Source organism: Lactuca serriola, chromosome 4, assembly GCF_051521515.1.
Source record: "Lactuca serriola cultivar US96UC23 chromosome 4, Lser_US96UC23_V15, whole genome shotgun sequence".
Taxonomy (NCBI): domain Eukaryota; kingdom Viridiplantae; phylum Streptophyta; class Magnoliopsida; order Asterales; family Asteraceae; genus Lactuca; species Lactuca serriola.
Window position 1 is genome coordinate 372,786,586 of NC_136411.1, and position 19,118 is coordinate 372,805,703.

The 19,118-nt window shown below is 38.0% G+C and overlaps 1 protein-coding gene across 1 annotated transcript; it reads right to left on the reverse strand.

Annotated features, from left to right (window-relative positions):
* Positions 1-17,893: 17,893 nt before the first annotated feature.
* Positions 17,894-18,337, reverse strand: LOC145099772 (uncharacterized). Its single transcript, XM_079037280.1, has one exon. The coding sequence runs from the start codon at positions 18,335-18,337 to the stop codon at positions 17,894-17,896; it is 444 nt and encodes a 147-aa protein (XP_078893406.1).
* Between the last annotated feature and the right edge of the window lie 781 nt (positions 18,338-19,118).

Sequence of the window (19,118 nt, forward strand, 5' to 3'; positions counted from 1 at the left end):
ACAAATTTAAGGGGATAAATAAAAAGAAAACAAAAATTAGAAAATTTTAATTTAAAAAATCCAAAAACATTAGAAAATCAGAAAATCAAAATATAGTGATAATGGAATGTGCTTGTAGAAGATGTTTTGGGAAGTGATATAATTATGTGATAACAGGCAATCTGAATCTGTGTAAGGGAGTGAATCTGAATTGTCTAGGCTCTGTGTTCGATGCGCTGGTAGGCACGAAAGATTTAAAATGGACTTGACTAGGCATAGATGAACTTAAGGAATCTAGAGACTTGAAAAATCTTGACCTAGATAGATCCATTTAGCCTGACAATACGACGCTCGAATAGGTTGAGCAGGGAGATATACATGAGAATTTACCGATCACATTAAATGAACCCGTATCTAGAACTATGGATTAACTTTTCCTCGATGTGCGGATTCTGTCCTTAATTCCGATTGGATGGGGTGACTAGGGAATTCCGATAAATTAGTCCTGTAGAAGGTTATTTTCTTTCTTTCTGTCTGTTAGTCATATGTTGCCTCCTCTGCGTGATCGAGAGATCCGACCTGGACTGTAACATATGCAATTCTATCTCTCTGCATCTTCTCTCTATGAAATTCTTTCTATCTGTTAGCCATATACTGTCTCATTTGCGTGACTCATAATCCGACCTGGTACACAGTATATGCACCATTCTCTACTCAATCCATCTAAAAACTTCAGTTAGTCATATGTTTCATCCTTTGCGTGATTGGAAGAGATCCGACCTGGATGTACAACATTTGCATTCTAACTCTATCTTCTCTCTTAATAATTGTCTGCTCACTCGGTGTAAGGAGTATTCTGGAAGTCCTTGATGGCTGGAGCATATCAGGAAGCGGGAAACACATTCTAGTACAATTAAAATTGAACACATACAGTTTGTCTGTAGATCTCGCTGCTCAATTTAGGTGGACAACAATATCTTTGGTCGTCGTCAGCTGAATGGTCCTTAAGGAATATTATCTAGGTACTTAGGATCACATTGTCTTGTCACTTATAGTATGTCCTAATTTTGTCACAATCTCTCGTGTTTAAGTGGATCACAATACCAGCGATTAACCAGATCTATTCATGAAGGAGAGGTATTGATAAACGGATAAAGGCTGTCTAAAAACTTTGATCCCAAATCACTCTTACAGTTAGCTATTATTTTTGTTTTTGTTAAGTTTGTTCATAGTGTTCTTCTAATTTAAATAAAAGGGGGAGAATTAAAAAAAACAAACAAACAAAAATCAAAAAATAGTTTTATTTCTGTTTTACATTTTGTTCTAAATTTTCTTTTAGTTTTGTTTTGTCTTGAAAAGTGATTTCAGGTGAAGATGAAACCATGGAGTTTGTGTTGAAGATTTCTAAGACAAAGCCTCGTCTGTGAGCATCGAAGAATTCTCATTCGAAGGAGAAAGAAATGAAGATTATTCTTCCAACATTCAATCCTTCAACCCCAGAAGCAAGGTGAAGCAGAAAATGAAGATTATGTGACGGATTGCATTGAAGCCTCCTCAATCAGTCTGTGGCTATCGTTGTACCTACTGAAGTGATCCAGAAGATTTGTTCTCTCTGATGTTCTCTCTGAATATTTTCAAGCTGAAAGCACCATCTTTCAAGAATCAGTACAAGAAGCCTCCTCACCCAATGTGCGTTCAGAGTCAAATCTTGAAGAAAAGCTCAACTACTTAAGATGAAGTCATTCATTGAAGATTCATCAAGTTGATCTTGAAGCTATGAAGTCATCGAAGATTAAAGCTGAAGCCAAAGCTCCCATTGAAGATTAACAAGAAAAGTCAGCTACTTTTTTGGGGGAGCTTGTTGGGTCATTTAGAAAAGAAACTTATAAACCAAGGGGCGGATTGTTGGGTCAAAAATATGGTTTGTATTTTACTTTTCTAAGAAAATGTATTTTTGTGTCTTGGGCCGTAAACAACTTGGTGTTTACGGCCGTAAACCCATTTACGGCCCATGTTTCCCTTGTGTGTGTGTGTGTATATATATATATATATATATATATATATATATATATATGTAAACATGTTTACGGCCGTATACATGTTTACAGCCGTAAACCCATTTACGGCCCATGTTTCCCTTGTATATATATAGGTGTTAGGGTGAGGAGTATATTTTGATGAAACACAAGAAGGAGTGTACGGCCTAGAGAGAGAGAAGAACAAGTGTGTGTTAGTTAGTGTGTGAATCTCTTCTATCCGGATCATCATTCTATTTATCAATACATTGAGATTCATATTATTCTTCTTCTCCTTCTCTTCTATTTGATCTGACATCATCCGTTGGATTGGGATTCCGCACCATCAAATGGATCTGATTGATACACAGGCATTTTGGGGACTTACAAAGACAATCCTAGATCCAAAGTTATTTTTGCTCACAAAGGCACAATACACGAATTGGCCTTGGAAATGGCCTAAAAATGACAAAATCTAACTAGGAAAGGGGATCTAAATGAATAACAGTCAAGGTACGAGCTTCATACCTTCCAATGATCTGAAATAGCACACCAACATAGAGTTCACTGCCACTTCTTGAATCACCCAAGGTTCCTTTCTTCCTTTTAGCTTCAAATCACCCAAAAATGATAAAGAAAGCTTCAGAGTACTACAATGGAGGCTTAGGGTTTCGAGAGAAGGTAAAGGGAGTGATGGAGGCTGGGGTGAAGGCCTAAAATGATGCTTAAATAGGGCACCAAGACCGGAAATCAGGGTTTCCCAACCCAAACCTGACTCGCCGAGTCAATCCCTCCAACTCGCCGAGTCGGTCACTTAAATCCCGACACGGAACTCGCTCCAACTCGTCGAGTTCACCAATGGACTCGACCAGTTGACCCCTATGACTTACGGTTTTCCTTTCCTTTCTTGGTCTTTCTGATTCTGGGTGTTACAACTCTCCCCCACTTAAACTAATCTTCGTCCTCGAAGTTTCTCTACGGCCAATCGTTCTGCAATCTGCTCTCAACACCCTGCCGGAAAAATCTAACACCCGTTGACTACTTCTGTTGGCCTTTCGCCCGGTCATGCATACCAACGCTAATTCTTGCAATAACAGTCCTCAACCATCCAAATAACACGTCCTGATCCATTGGTAATCCTTCCAGTGTTCCCCGAGCACTCATACTGAACCCCTTAGGGTTCACTTCCCTTTGACTTGCGCGGTCACTAGCCTTCCCAAGGCAAATTTCCAAAAATGACAACCTCCTCTAAAACTGCGGGAACATACCCTTTTTTGTGTGAAAATGTGCTAGGTACCAATCAAATCCTAGAGAACCTCATCTTACTGCTGTGAAGAATATTTTTCGCTATCTCAAAGGAGCAGTTTCGTTTGCATTGTGGTATCCTTCGAAAACAGGGTTTTTCATTCAAGCATTCTCAGATGCTGATCTTGGTGGATGCCAACTTGATTGAAAAAGCACAAGTGGCAGATGTCAACTCTTGGATGGGAAGCTTGTGAGCTGGCAGTCGAAGAAACAAACATGTGTTTCAATTTCCACAGTAGAAGCAGAATATGTTGTTGCTGCAGCTTGCACTTCTTAAATCATATGGATTCAAAGTCAACTACGTGATTATGCATCAACATGAAGAAAATTCTGTTGTATTGTGATTCACAAAGTGCCATACGTATTTGTCACAATCCTATGCAACATTTGAAAACAAAGCACATTGCTCTTCGCTATCACTTTATTAAAGATCATGTTAAAGATGGCAACATTGAAGTTCATTTTGTAAAGACAACTCATCAGCTTGCTGATATCTTTACAAAACCATTAGATGAAAAATCTTTCGTAAGAATTATGAATGGCTTAGGAATGATAGATGCGAATTCAGTTCCAGGACTGATTTCGTTAGAATGACAAGTCAAAGTAGTGGGAATTTGTCATTTCAGCAGTTAATGTACCTTATTCAGCGGTTACTATTCACAGTCAATGTTTCGACATGTTTCACTTTCAACATCATGCACAATGGTTTGACAAAAATCTTCGCTAATTTTGTCATTATCTTATTTTTGCTAAGTCGGTACATTTTCTTTTATTGTTTACTATTTTTTCTTTAAAAATCAAAAACAACAAAAATATTTTCATTTTTGTTTTTCATCTTTAAAATTCAAAAATATCAAAAAGATTTTCTTATTTTTGTAATTTTTTTTCAAAAAACAAAAATACAAAAATATTTTTTTTTCTTTTAATCTTTCTTGTGTAGCTTTTAGCGAAGATTTTTGATGGTTCATGCTTGCTGGTTGAGGGAAAGGTATATTTTCGAAACTATGGATTAGTTAAGATGTCCCTAGAAGCATGTTGTTGCATATCGACCAAAGCCTCCATAACTCAATGTGTTTCGAAGCCTTAATGGATTTCTCATCATGAGGATTCCTACCCAATCAGGCTATATTCACATTACTTTCTAAGCTACCTTACTCTTCTCACATGAGTTAAGAGTTAATTTCTTGGTCCAATCATAGCAGAGGTACTTTCGATTCTTGAACCACTCTTTTTCATCCTAAAGTTCTTTCACGATCACACACAATGACACATACCCAAGACATTTCTGGTCAAAACAAACCAGGTTATAGGTATGTCAATATTTAGTGTTTATGATCTGGATTCATGAGACCATGATGAAAGTGAAACCCAAAGTTTCAAACTTTTAAAGGAATTGACGGGGAACCTTATTTCAGATTTTAACAGAACTTTTATTTTAGTACCACTTTTCGATACTCCAATTCATATTCATTATTTTTGCATGGTCTAGATAAAATGTTCGAAACCCACGACATTTTTACCCAACAAGATCCTGGTATAATTTTGTTTTATGAAATATGATTTCAGTGTGAGTATCAATTTGATTCTTCGTTACTTAATAAATTTTTCCAAAGCATACTTGTCCCTGACTACACTGGTCAAATAGGTAATTTCGCTTACACATTATCACTCTTATGTTTAGATGTGATAAGTAACGAAATTTTTTAGCCACCCATAACATCGCAGGGAGGAATGCCCACCTCTTACCAACCGGTGGTTGCCGGCCCTGGTTTGGTCATTAATCAAGAGGGTAAGATGGTTGTGAACCCTAATAAGGCTCCCTATAACCTGAAGTACCTGATTCCTTCCTTGTTTTTAATTTACTTGATCTTATCATATGATCATGGATTCACGGTTAATAACTAATATATAATAGGTGTATGTGCCTGTTGGGTGTGCCTATATGTTCTTTGTTTTTCACTTTCTTTGTTGTATATACTTTTTTTTATCTATTTAACTTTGAGAGTTTACTCTTTGCCCGATGAATTAATTGCATGCATCTTTTTAGAAATGCACAACCACTGTATAAATGTTGTCCTTTGTTTGTAGACTCAACTCTAATATGAAAATTGATGTTCTTTTTAGAAGCAAGACATGTCCAGTAATTTTCCTTTTGAGCTTTTCTAGTTCTTCCTGGATCCCTTTTTTGAGCTTTAAGGCTGTATTTTGTACAAACATGAGTATGAGTAGTTCCAACGTTATTCTATCTTTTTATTGAGAAATGATAACTCCAACAATTTCTTTGTTCTCAACGCTTCCCAAACGAAGCCTTATAAAAAGATGCCCTTCGATACTTCTCAATAAGTATTCGATTGTAATTCACGTGAAACCACACAAGCTGTTAGTCATCTCTCTTGATGAATAACACAGTGATCTTTGCCTGGGATCTCACTGCATTTGTGTCAAAAAAATTTTGACATCACAGAACCAAAATTTTCTTATCTTTTTCTTTGGCACACTTTGCACTCACAAAATCCTTGAGGTTCTGAGTAAAACCAACTCAGGCTGAAGATTTCGCAAGTCTGGCAAATGACTTCACTTTTAAACCCCCAAGTAAACAAGCCCAACCTCCATTCCGAAGGTTTCATTGTTTGTCCTTATCTGTTAAAGTACTATTGAATAGAAAAATGATGTGACGGTTTGGTTGCCATGCGATTGCCAAGGCAAAAAGTGATCATTACTGTTCAGACGTGACTATCTTTACGACTTTAAGCGCGATTTTCAAGGTGAAATATGGCATGATCTTAATTGCAACTGTTTGGAAATCAAATTGAGTGTACGTATAAAAGGGGATTTGGGGATTCTATTCCAATTTTACGCTCACTTCAAATTCTCAAAAGATTTTTTATTCTTTTCTCTCTAATATTCTTCTACTTCTTCAAAAACCTAACAATAGCGGCTAAGCAAGGTCAACCGTCTCAAACAACTGATGATGTTTCTTCTCAACCCATCATGAAGATTCAAAGCACAAGCTATCAAGTTCATGGAGATGTCAATGCTTATCCAGAGGGTTTACAGATGCTCATAGTTGCTCTTCAAAATTTTGTGTTGTCGACAACTATGTTCAACTCGTTTTTCGTGCCACTTTCTTGGCTGTCACTTGCTGGTTCTACGGCCACTTACAGCAAGACAATGAAGATTGTGACATTTCAGATGGTGAATGACAAGAAATTCAGGTTATCGAAGAAACTCTTTGCTCAAATTCTAAATATCCCCAATGTTGAACCTTTCTACAAGGTAACGAATGAACAAGTCATTAATATGTTCAATGAGATGGGTTATCAACCTATTCTTATTATGATCAGTGACTTTAAGGAGTCTGTATTGCCTTGCATTTGGAACTTTTTATTTGGTATATACCTTCGATGCTTGACGGGTCGAAGTGTGGGATTAGATCAAGCTCGATTGGAAGTTTATGCTATGGTGGCTGGAATATACTATGATTTATCGGTGGAATCAACAATTCAACTATGGGATGAGTTTGTGAAGAGTATTGGGAATACAAATGTAGTCGATGGGATTTCTTGAGCTTGCTATTGGAGTCTTATTCTGCAATTTGTTTATGAAAAGGAAGGCATTATGTTTCCAGAAGGTGAAGAATCAGCAGAATTCTCCACATATCACTATCCCAAAACTGTCGAAGACAATCCAGATGTGTTTCCTACTGTTGCTCGTATCCCAGATGCGATGCTTCACAAAGTTAATACCTAAAATCCCATATTGGTAGCCTATTTTCATACCATCAATCAAAATTGGAATGTTGCTGCAAAAGTCGAATGAAGGTCATTCTAAGAAGCGCAGAGGATCCAAGAAGGTTGATCAGACTAGTCCTTCGAAAGCTAGTCATGTACTAGTTGAAAAATTGGCTAAGTCACCAAAGCAAGAAGTTAAAGGAGAAAAACTTTTGAAGAAAAATTCCAAGCCTATTGTTGAAGAAACAGCAATATCTTCGAAGGAGGTGATACCTATGAAATCAGACATGATGAAACGGTTGAAGAAAATGGCTCATAAACCACGACATTCACCTGAACGATCATCAAGCTTTTCTTCAACAGCAAGGGGGTTGTGATTCGCGAAATTCCAACACCATTATCTCCAGCTTCGAAGAAAAGGCGTGTTGAAGACATGGACAAACAAATTTCAAAGAAACAAAAGAAACAGATGAAGTTGATTGTCAATGAAGACTCCATGGATGATGAAGTAGTTCCTGAATCTCCACTTATAGGTGACAAAACGGGCAATTCTTCACCTATGAGGGGTTCTCCAGTCAAGTCGAATCCTGAGGCGACTAGAAATCCTTATGGCAATGTGGAAATTTCTAAAGTCGACACAACCATCAATCAAAATGAACAACCAAAGACTTCTACTCCTAAGCAGACTATTGTCAAACCACTCGGAGTGTCGACTACCAAATCAATTCTTGAGGAGGTTCGCACTACAGGCATCACTGCGAACATATCTAATATGGACGCAAATGTAAATAAGGGTGATGGAGCATCGAATAATGAACCCAAGGTAATCCTTCTCTTCTAGTTTCTTCTACTTTTGAAATAACTGTTGTTGATACCACAGTCTCTCTACCACCATTCCTTATTCCTACTACATCAGAAATACCTACATCAACCCACTCACCTACCTTCGATAATATCATGAAACAACCTATTACTTCCTTATTCCCATCCCAATCCACAGAAGGTCCAAAGACAGTTAATAACGATGAAACTGACGATGGTGAGTTAATGGGTTCATTTGTGGACATAGAGTTTAATGTTGAAGAAGAAAACATACCTGACCACATTTTGATGTCTGGAAAATAGTTTAAGATTCTAAATAGGAACCTTAACTCTTTGCTCAAATTACAAGCAAATTCAAGGGGTAAACACTCAGTTTCAGGCATAGAGGTAGATGTGATGCTGAAAGCTCAAGAGCATCGTATTCAAGACAAACTTGATCAGATGGACAAGATCAATGAGTTAGGAGTCCAAACTCAGTCAGAAAAGTTTAACGGTGCCCTTCATGAATTAAAGTCAATTGCAAAAGAACGACATGTTCTTTTCATTCAAGATGTCCAGACTGTTCGAGAAGATGTAAATCGAAAAATTGAGGAGTTACGGGTTGACATGGAAAAGGAGATTAAGGACTTGACTCACAATTATTCTTCTCTTCTCACGAAGGTTGATATAATTATTGAGGTAGTGATGAAAATGGTTCAGTGGTATAATTCCATGGCTCCAAAACTTGATAAGAAGGCTGAAGCAAATTTTACAAGTTTTAAGAATGTTTCGAAGTTGTTGGGTGAACTAAAGGATCAAGCAATCAAATTCGGATCTTCGTTATCTTCATTACTTCTGAATTCTTCACTCAGAAATTTTGCATGTTTGAGTCAACAATTCACAAAGAATTGGGTCCACTAGCGAAGTTTGCAAATTTCATGCCAACGGATGGCCCGCCTATTGTCATAAGGATGCAAGGGGGAGAAAGGAGAAATGTTGGCAGCAGTAACGGCGAAGGAGGTTATGGCAATGCATGTGGTGATGTGAAAGTAGTTGGAAAAGTTTTAAGACTAAACTGCACAAATGGTCCCTGTAGTTAGCTGAAAATTGCCACTTTGGTCCAAAAAGGTTTGGACTAGCACCAAAGGTCCTAACTTTTCATTTTGTTGTAAGTTTGGTCCAATTTGCTTTTAACTTTTTTATAATGACGAATTTTCCCTTAGCTTTTGCTTTTTCAGTTTTTTTTTGTATTTATTTAAATACTTTTATAATTAAAAGAATAATAAAAATGAAAATTTCTCTCTCTCTCGAACAGTTCATATCTTCTACCTGGTTTTTCAAGCATAGGGGTACCTGGTTCCATATTCGAACAATCCTTCAGCTTAATAATGTTACGAGAAGGGTCAGGAAGATCATCTATAAGAACATCAACAACTAAAGGGATAGGAATCGAAGAACTTGAACCAGATTTATCAAATTTGCACTACCCTTCAAACTCAAAAATCAATATTATAGGAATTTCACTTCTGTACTAAACTTTTTGACAAGTAATGAAACCAATTTAGGTTGCAAAGGGTCAAAATGATGATTATAGGTGTCAACAGGAACTAATTTTGAGTCAATAATCATTTTTGCACTTATTTCCCCTTCCGATGTAAGAACATCGAGATTCAGATATGGGGGATACCCTCCATGAATATGACCAACAACTAAATCCAAGGAAAGAGGAGAAAAGGGCATTCAAGACGAGAAGATGAAGGAACCAAGGCACCCACCAGAAAGTCAACTACAACTCACCTGAAATCTTCACTATCAGATTCTCCCTCTCGTTTTTCCAACATCTCAGGTTTGATTCGTTAATTTTCCATCAACAAGAATCTTGGAGAACACACAAAAGGATTTTGTTATGGGTTTAGGGTCGGTTCATCCAAGAGCAAAGATCATCCTCCTTAAATCCCTGATTTTGTTTTCGATCAACAAAAATCGATTTTGATCTTTGTTTTGAGGTATGATAATGGAGGGGAAGCAAAATGGAGGGGCTACCTTTTTTACAGTGTGAATATATGTGTGTTTTTTAGGAAGATGATGGGTGTGTGTTTAGGGAAGAAGATAGGGTTGGTGGAGATATTTTGGCCTGTAAGAGAGAAAGAGAGAGAGAGTGAGAGAGAGAGAGAGGGAGAGAGAGAGACAAAGAAAGAGAAAGAGAGAGAGAGATTTTCTTTTTTATTTTTCTTTTAATTATAAAAGTGTTTAAATATATAAAAAACTGAAAAAGCAAAAGGTAAGGACAAAATAGTCATTATAAAAAAGTTCAAAGCAAATTGGACCAAACTGGCAACTAAATGAAAAGTTTGGGCCTCTGGTGCTAGTCCAAACCTTTTTGGACCAAAGTGGCAGTTTTCAGCTAACCAGAGGAACCATTTGTCCAGTTTAGTCAAGTTTTAACTACTCAAATTCCAACTTCCTTACCAAAACATCTACGATAACATCATCAACAACAACTACAACAAAACCAATTACCAAGGGAATTGTGATTGGATCTGCAAGTGGAGGTTCAAGTTCTTCGAAAAAACCTCCTACTACTCAAGAAATGCAGAACAAAGGGAAGGGTATTTCTACTGAGCTTTCTGTTGAAGAAAAGAAAGTTGCTCTGGAAAAAGAGATAGAGAAACAAAAGCAAATCCAGAGTATTCTTCGTCAAAGAGAAAATGACCCTCCTGGTCTCAACAAAGGTGATCCTGCAAAGCTTTATTCTTATGAATATATCGAAGCTTTAGTTGTTTCGGGGGAGATGCACGATTTTGGAAAAGTACTGAAGAAAAGCTACGATACAAAGAACACTAACTTCAATCAGTTAGACTTCCCAATCAACAAATTGATGTTCATTGATGAGTAGTTTGAGATTGCAGATCAATACAAAGACAAGATTGAATTCAAACGTATGAAGTTTCGATTCCATGCAGTGCTTGGAAAAAGGGAGGAGGAGATATGGTCTTTAGTCAAGATAGTTCAGGTTCTTAATGTATCCAGAGATGTTTTATTTGAGGATATGTTACAGAATTATCGATATCATGCATCTGGGCCAACAATGTTGCATTTGACTTCTCGGTTGCAGACTTCCCTTTAATGAATTTGTCTAATCTGATGATTGTTGCGAAGATAATGAAGACTGTTGATGTTTCGAAGCTGCAAGTAACAAACAAAGAAGATTTTATGATGGGTTTTGCTCACTTGAAAGTGTTTATTGATGGATAATATGGTTCTTTGGCATTAACAGATGTTGAGTTAGTGTTAGCATTGGATAAACTGATAACTGTTCCTCAGTCCATGTTAAATACTAAAGCTAGCTTGAAAGATTGTGAAGATGGAGAGATTTGCTTGAAACCTCTAGGAATTGAGTTTGTTGGCAAAAACAAGAAGGGTAACAACACAAAATTTATGTTTCAAGTATGTGATGTTGAGAGGTATCCTACTTCTCATTACATAAATCTCTTGATTCGAATGAACAGATGTGTTAAGAACAATGAAAAGGATAAAGATGAAATTCAAAAAATGGTAAATTGGTATGTTGAAGTTCGAAGAGTTATTCACCAAGTTGCTACAATGTTGTCGTCTTATATTCGACACTTCTCACAAAAGGGGGAGAATGATGTCGAATAGTGTTGTGAGGTGTCGAATGTCTTGAAAAGTTTCAATAGTTTGTAATGTTATTATAAGGGCATTTTTGTTTCGAAGCTTTCATGTAAAGTCCCTTATATTTTTTGTGTGCTTTCTGAATCTCTATAAACAGGGAGGTGTACTAGAGATAAAGAAGCACTTTCGTGATTTTGTCTAAACTCTCTTTGTACTTTGAAAGCATAATTGAGCCAAACAGACTTTATTTAGATCTCGTGTTCATCATTCTTACTTTACTCCGATATTGTAATTCAATTTCAATTTCATTATAACAACACATCAATCCGCGGATGGGGATAATGGTTCTTCATTGTTAACTTATTTAACTCCTGATAATCAATGCACATCTAGTGTGAACCATCCTTCTTCTTAACGAATAAAATCGGTGCTCCCCACGGAGAACTGCTCGGACGGATGAACTGCTTGTCTAGCAGCTCCTGCAGCTGAGATGACAGCTCCTGCATCTCAAGCGGTGCCAATTGGTACGATGCCTTGGCAATAGGGGTCGCACCTGGCATAAGGTCGATACTAAACTCAACCTGCCTCTCAGGAGGCATACTAGGTAACTCCTCCGGGAATACATCAGTAAACTCCCTAACAATCGGAACATCAGCAAGTGACACTTGATCCCCAACCCGCCTGTCCACCACATAAGCCAAATAACCTGCACATTCGTGTTGAAAATATTGTCGAGACCTGGCTGCCGAACAAAAACTTGAACCCATCCTGGTTACCTCTCCATAAACATCTAGTGTTGTCTTGGCCTCCTCGGCGGTGAGTTGGATAGCGCGACCTCGAGCCGTCGACGGCTCCGTCTTCCCCTGGCGCCCATCTGTGATCCTCAAAGTAACTGGCACGGGGGCCTACGCCGGCTTGGCGGCGAGCAATGGACAGCTGACCTTCACATGGCCAACCTAATCACAATGATAGAAAATCCTTGTACTCTGTATTGGGGCTAACTGGCGACAATCCCTCGCATAGTTCCCCTCCTTTCCATACTTGTGGCATACTCCTCTTGATCAACATACATCATCATGAACCTTTCCGCACTTCCCACAAGTACGGCCTCGCTGACCCCCAGACCTAGAATCAGCGGCCTTGAACCGCTTTGGTGTCGGCTGCAACTGTGCCGAGGCCGGTCTCTGCTCACTCAACTAAAGCTCTATCTTAAGCTCACGCCGCCTGGAGGCCTCCTACAACTCCAACAAAGAATAAAACCACTAGGTAGAAACAAACTATCTGATATCCATCTTGAGCATACTCAGATAACTAGTCATTTGAGCCTGCTCTGAAGCAAACTCAAGGCAAAACATAGCCCTCTAAGTAAACATCCGGGTGATCTCCATCACCAACTATGATCCCTACTTTAGGTCTAAAAAACTCCTCAGCCAACCTCTCTCGCTTGACTTGTGGAATGTAGCGAGTATGAAACATCTCCATGAACTGATCCCAACATATCGCATCCCTCTGCACAATAGAATACAATCCTATAACAAGTCTCCACTAATCTTTCACGTCGGACCTCAGAAGGTTCAGAGCGCACCTGACCTTCTGGTCAGCAGGGCATGAACTAGTAAAGAAACATCCCTCCACATCAGATAGCCACATCATGGCCACGATCGGGTCTTGAACTCCATGGAAAGTTGGGGCTTTATATTATCCAAGTCTTGATACTGAAAGACCCGCCCTGTCCCAACACCTACAGCCGCCACGACTGTGGAGGCTGCAGCAACAGCCGTCACAGCAATGGGTGCATAAGGATCATCAAAGAACTCCATAATCACGGTCTTGATAGACCCGAACATCTCCAGAATCTGACCCCAGACAATAGCAACCACCTCCTCGCGAATGATCTCCCTGACGCGATCCTCTGACAATACCGGCTCACCCAATCTGGCGGCTCCTGATCCTGATCCGGGTCCGATCTCAACTCGCCTCGTAGTCAACATATTGAAAATACACTAGGAAGATATCAGATAATCCACATATCATAACGGGGAACCAACTCCCAATGAAGCCCTAGGGGTTGTGACTTACTTTTTACGCGTACGGGTCCTGCGCTTTCAGTATTACGGGCCCATACTACCTTCCATCCCTACTCGTATTTGTCTCAAGGATCATTACAACGCCCTAAAAATAATCATAAGCAAAGATGAACACTCAATCCTCACTCCCTAGAGGAAAGGCTAAACATCTCACGACTGGCCGGCTGACCTCACACAACTCATCCATGAAACTTCCACCAACCCTGCAGCACTCGTGTATGCTAGCCATACATAACATTGGACCCTATACACATTCAAATATCTGATCCTACCCTAAGCCCTTCATCAAACAACAAAAAGGAAATAAGGTCAAACCAAACTTCTTAGGCTATAAGATCTTAGTTATATATAACCATGATGCATACACTAAGCAACTATAGGAATGATGTCAATTCCATAAAAGAAAGGTCCTAGGCTATCATGCATCATATAATCAGACAATTCTATTATGCAATTCCTGAAGATCCCTAGCCTATTACTAGCAAGTTCTTCTAACATATCACAATATCAAGTAATAGTATGGTATTTTGGTGTCTACTTACTGGCTCCGTTGATCGTACACATTGCATCCTCCTTGAGTATTTTGAAAACCATTTGAAAAAAACCATTTTGAACATCTTTCCTTAGTTTGAGACTGGATTCACATGAGTGTTCCCCCAATTCACTCAAACCAAGGCTCTGATACCAACTTGTAACATTCGAAAAATTTTGGAAAATTTTAAAAATTTTAAACAACCACAAAACCATCATTTATTACAATTTGTTTTCAAAATAAGTTTCACATCAGAGTGTTCCCAGAAATCATAACACAAAACACGAGGAAGTGCATGATCAAGTCTTCACCTTCTCGCGATCATCTGAGGTACCTGAAACATAATCCAAAACTGTAAGCCCAAAGCTTAGTGAGTCTTCCCCAAAATACCAACACATCACGAAACTAGAATAGTACAGCAAACAACATGCACACAGAGCCTTCAGTCTGACTGGAACACCCCACCAGCCTACAGTCTATCTGGTATGCTTATAGAACCTTAAGCATGACTCGTACGCCAGCTCAAGCCTTCAACCTATCTCGAACGTTCTCTGGGCCTTCGGCCTGATTGGTACGCCCCACTGGCCTTCAGCCTATCCGCAAAACCCCAGGTATGTTGTCCTTCAGAACAAAGCAGGACCGCCTCAACCCAACCACACATAACTTCTCGACATATACATAACTCATAAACATATAATCAATCAACAGACAAGCACATACAGATCTTACAGATTTCTAAACATACTGTCATCCTATCTACCAGAGTATAATTCCAACATACCACAACAATACTCAATCATACAATAATCAGGATAACAATCCAAAAGGGACGGCCTTGGTACCTTCGACCCAACAAGTACAGTGAGGAACACTAACCACACAAGTAGTTCATAACTGATAAAGTCCGACTCTAATTCTTAGCTCCCGACTCAAAGCCTACAACCATTATGACTAACCCATCAAAATCACGAAATTCCTAAATTGCCCTCAAAATTCCAACTTGGTCAACCATGGTTCAAAGTCAAAGTCAATGGTCAAGGTCAACATTCCATGTTGACCCAACTCATCGAGTGCACCTCTGGAAATCGTTGAGTTCTACAGTACTCAAAAAGTCAGGAAAAACCCTAGCCAACTCGCTGAGTTGTCATGACAACTTGTTGAATTTTCCCCAGCTTAACACATACAACTGGTTCTTCGATTCCACGGACTCTAAGGCTCAGATCTAAACTCCAAATGTGTCTAAAAGGATAAATTTTCCAACTTTATCCTTTGGGACTACTCCAAAAGCTCAAAATCCTTCCATAATGCTTGAAACCTTAAAGGCTTAACCATTAAGCACAAAATCCTTGAGATCTGGAACCCAACCTTTCCAAAAGAGATTCTAGTCTCAAAAACGTCCAAAAGGTTGGTGCTTTATAGACATGCATGTCCAATGCATGTCTGGAACCCAAAATGGGTCAAAAAGGAAAATATGACCTAAAATTCCATGCATGGCATCAAAGCTTGACAAAAGACCAGATCCAACCCACTATAAGACCACTTTGACCTAGAGATTCATAAAGTTGCAAACTTTATGAAGTCCATTCATTGCAACATCCAGGAATTAGGAGAAAAAGAGACCAAACTCAAGATCTAGCCGCATACATAGATAAAAATTGGATCTTGAATACTTACAACGGTCCAAAAGAGTGTCAAACTGAAGATGAGAGCTTAGCTTGCAAGATCCTTGCCTCGTTCTCTAAATCTTCTCCTTCTTTTTCTCTAATATGCCGCACTAACTCACAATACGAGATGAAATGAAGATTAGGGTTCACAAGGCCGATATTAGGGTTTGGAGGCTGATAAAAGATCAACCTCAAGGACTTAAGGAGGTTATATAGGGTGCAAACCCTAATAATTAGGGTTTCATACTCATCCACCAACTCGTCGAGTTTTCCTCTCCAACTCGTTGAGTTGGTCCAAAAAGATGTACGGCCCAAAGCCTTTCAACACGTCGAGTTGGGCCATCAAATCGATGAGTTCCGAAGGAAACTTACCTTTTGAATAATAAATATGATACCTAGAAATCGGAATGTTACAGTTTACATCTCATGTTCATGACTCTAAGTCATTTATTAGATTCGAGATCTAACATAGCATCTTGGTAGTTAATGGATTTACTAGAAACCATCAAGAAAAGCTCATTAATGAGAGATTCCATATTTATTTTGAAAGAGAGAGAGATTCCATATTTCTCAAGTCAAAGATGATTCCTACCACTAATGCGAACAAATTTTGTTTGTGCTCAGCTATTATTCAAGTTTAACAATCCCGTGCTAAAACAAGTGTCAACTGTTACTACATCAAGTTATTGTTCTTAAGCTGCTTCAAGTTCCACGTAGCTCTCACTTGCTTTGTCATTAGAAGCTTGCTTTTTATTAACTTAACTTTCACGGTAATAAGATAACTTATTCTTGGTGGGTCTGCATATAATAATCTAACCCACATTTAGAGTATTATACAAATATGTATTTAGTAGATTTTGGGTTTAGAATCTTTAATCCCACATAGGCTTAAAATCCACAAAACATTTATATAAGATAGGGATGGAGCCTTTCAATACAAAATCTTATAAAGAAAATGTTTTATCTACTTATTAGTTAGTAGTGTACTCAAGATATAATTGATAGTGTTCTAGGTGTTATCCCAATGAAATAAAAGGAACACATTTCTACCGATTAGAAAGTAAATCAAACCAAGTAAGATTTAATTCATCATTTATTATCATTAAGGCTTTAGATAGTTCTTAATGTTTTGTATTTCAACTTTATATTTGAAACCTTCAACATATATTTCACAATTATTTTTTAACATGTAAACTATAATTTATAACTATTATAGTTGTTAATAAAGTTAATTTGCTATCTTGTGCTAAATCTTAGAAATTTATTAGAAAGGAAATCATACATCATAGTGTGTAGTCCATTAATAAACTGTTTTCTCTATTACTTAGTGAAAATATCATTATAAATCTTTTATATATAAATAGATCTCACATATTTCAAATAAACTATATTATATGCCCTCAAATATCTCTTTCTTGAAGTTGAAATATGTGAATGTCATTTATATAATAAAGATAACAATGTCAAATATGAGTTTGATTTAAAAAAGAATAAGTCACAAGTACTTTGCATATAGAAATTATGATTTATAAAACATTGATATTTATTTTATAATTCTTATTAAGAGATCTAGTCTCATAAAAAGAATTTTAATCATTTTCGAATATGAAGGTGATCGTTATGAAAAACGATTTAAGTAAATAGTCAATCATTCATAAATTAAATTGAGACATATATTTAGACAAGCTAAATAAAAACATACATTGTTCCAAAACAATCATTGTTCTACAATACAAGTACATTATGTTCCTAGCATAATTAATAAACTAAACCCCGAGAGTATAGTTCCAACTTTTTTTTTGAAGAGATATTTTTTTTAAAAAAATAAGAAGAAATTTTTACATAGACGTAACGGGTAAACGAGCAACAACCTGTGCCGCAACCCATTTTTGGATGGCAAAACTAATTCTTTTAAAAACAACATCTATAGATCTTAGAGTCAGAATATTACTATGCATGACCCGTTGGACTCTATTGAGTAGCTCCACTGCTTCTGGCACAAGGAAACAAAAAGTATCAAATGCAGAGGGTATAAACGTGTGTTGATTTTCCATGCAAGCTTTCTCATGTTTTGCCACTTTGCTTGATGCAGCTTGTCCCATAATGAAAACCCTACTCCCCAGGCCCACAAGAGGGGAAACCCTTGTTAGATCCACGCATGCATGTTTCCTCCAGCCCATCCAAATACTAAAACATCAGCTAGTCTAAGTGTTGATCTTCCTTCCAATGGGTCGGTCAAAAAATTCACAGGTGCCTCTTTCTTGGCAGAAACGCCAGCACGCCTAAATATATCGAAAAGAACATCCCTAACCAGATCGTGTCGGTACTTAAAACCAATGAGCTCATTACAATGAACTTCATGCTCCCCAAAGGAGTCCAAACATGCCTTACGACAAACAAGGAAAGTCTCGTCAGGCAGAAATAAAGGGATCATAAAGCGATACTTGAGGATGGCACGATACTCCACTGGCGACATATGCTGGCCAAGACCATAAATAGGAATAGTCACAAGGAAATCATGAGCATGTTGGGCCCTTATACACTCAAAAATTGCTTTCTTCTTAATCATCATGTCGAAGTGAACTTCCATGTATTGGAAAATTTTACTAAAAAGGGCATTCTACAATGAATGTTGGGCTTTTGGAGGGGCAGTGTCTTTATTAATTAAACCGCTGAAATCAAAGCCCGGACCTGGAATCGTAACATGAAGACAGGCCAAAGCAGAAACATAATCTGAATCCATACCACATATGCCACTATTTCGTAAGATGTGATCTTGTAACGCCCACGATTGAGCTCGTGAGGCAACAAAAGCATAGGAGGAAGACTCTACTGCTGAGTACAACCCCAAAACACCGAGCCTAATTGTTCACGAAGCTAGTCGCCATTGAAGGTCCCCAAAGAACGGACCCCCGTAAACCACAATGTCCTAATTTGACCAACATATCCCTTTATCAAAACACAAAGCAGCCTCTTCCATATGAACGGGTTGGCACGTTCTCGAGCCAAAAAAAAGTTTGGCAATGCCCATACAAGATCGAAGCAAAAGGAGTTCACTATGGGGATCATGTAACTGTGGTAGAAGGCGCATCAAATCTGTCACACCCCTAAACCCGACGGTGGAAACATCCGGGGGTGGATGACTTCATTTGTAGTATGACAACACATGTAGCATAGTAATCAAAGTACAAACAACCATTGCATTAATATGTATAAGTTTTTACATGTGATCAATCATTCAGAAAACATAATCGTTATACAAAAGAAAAAGACATGACTCAAAATAGCTCCATCTTCTCAAAAGCTCAGGGAGTACCTGTCTATTAATTCCCTGAGAATACAAGTAATTTGAAAAGAGAGTATCAACATAA

What these genes read in the sequence shown, in the direction of transcription:
- LOC145099772 (XM_079037280.1), bottom strand. Translation starts at nt 18,337, where the DNA reads ATGGAAGTTCACTTCGACATGATGATTAAGAAGAAAGCAATTTTTGAG.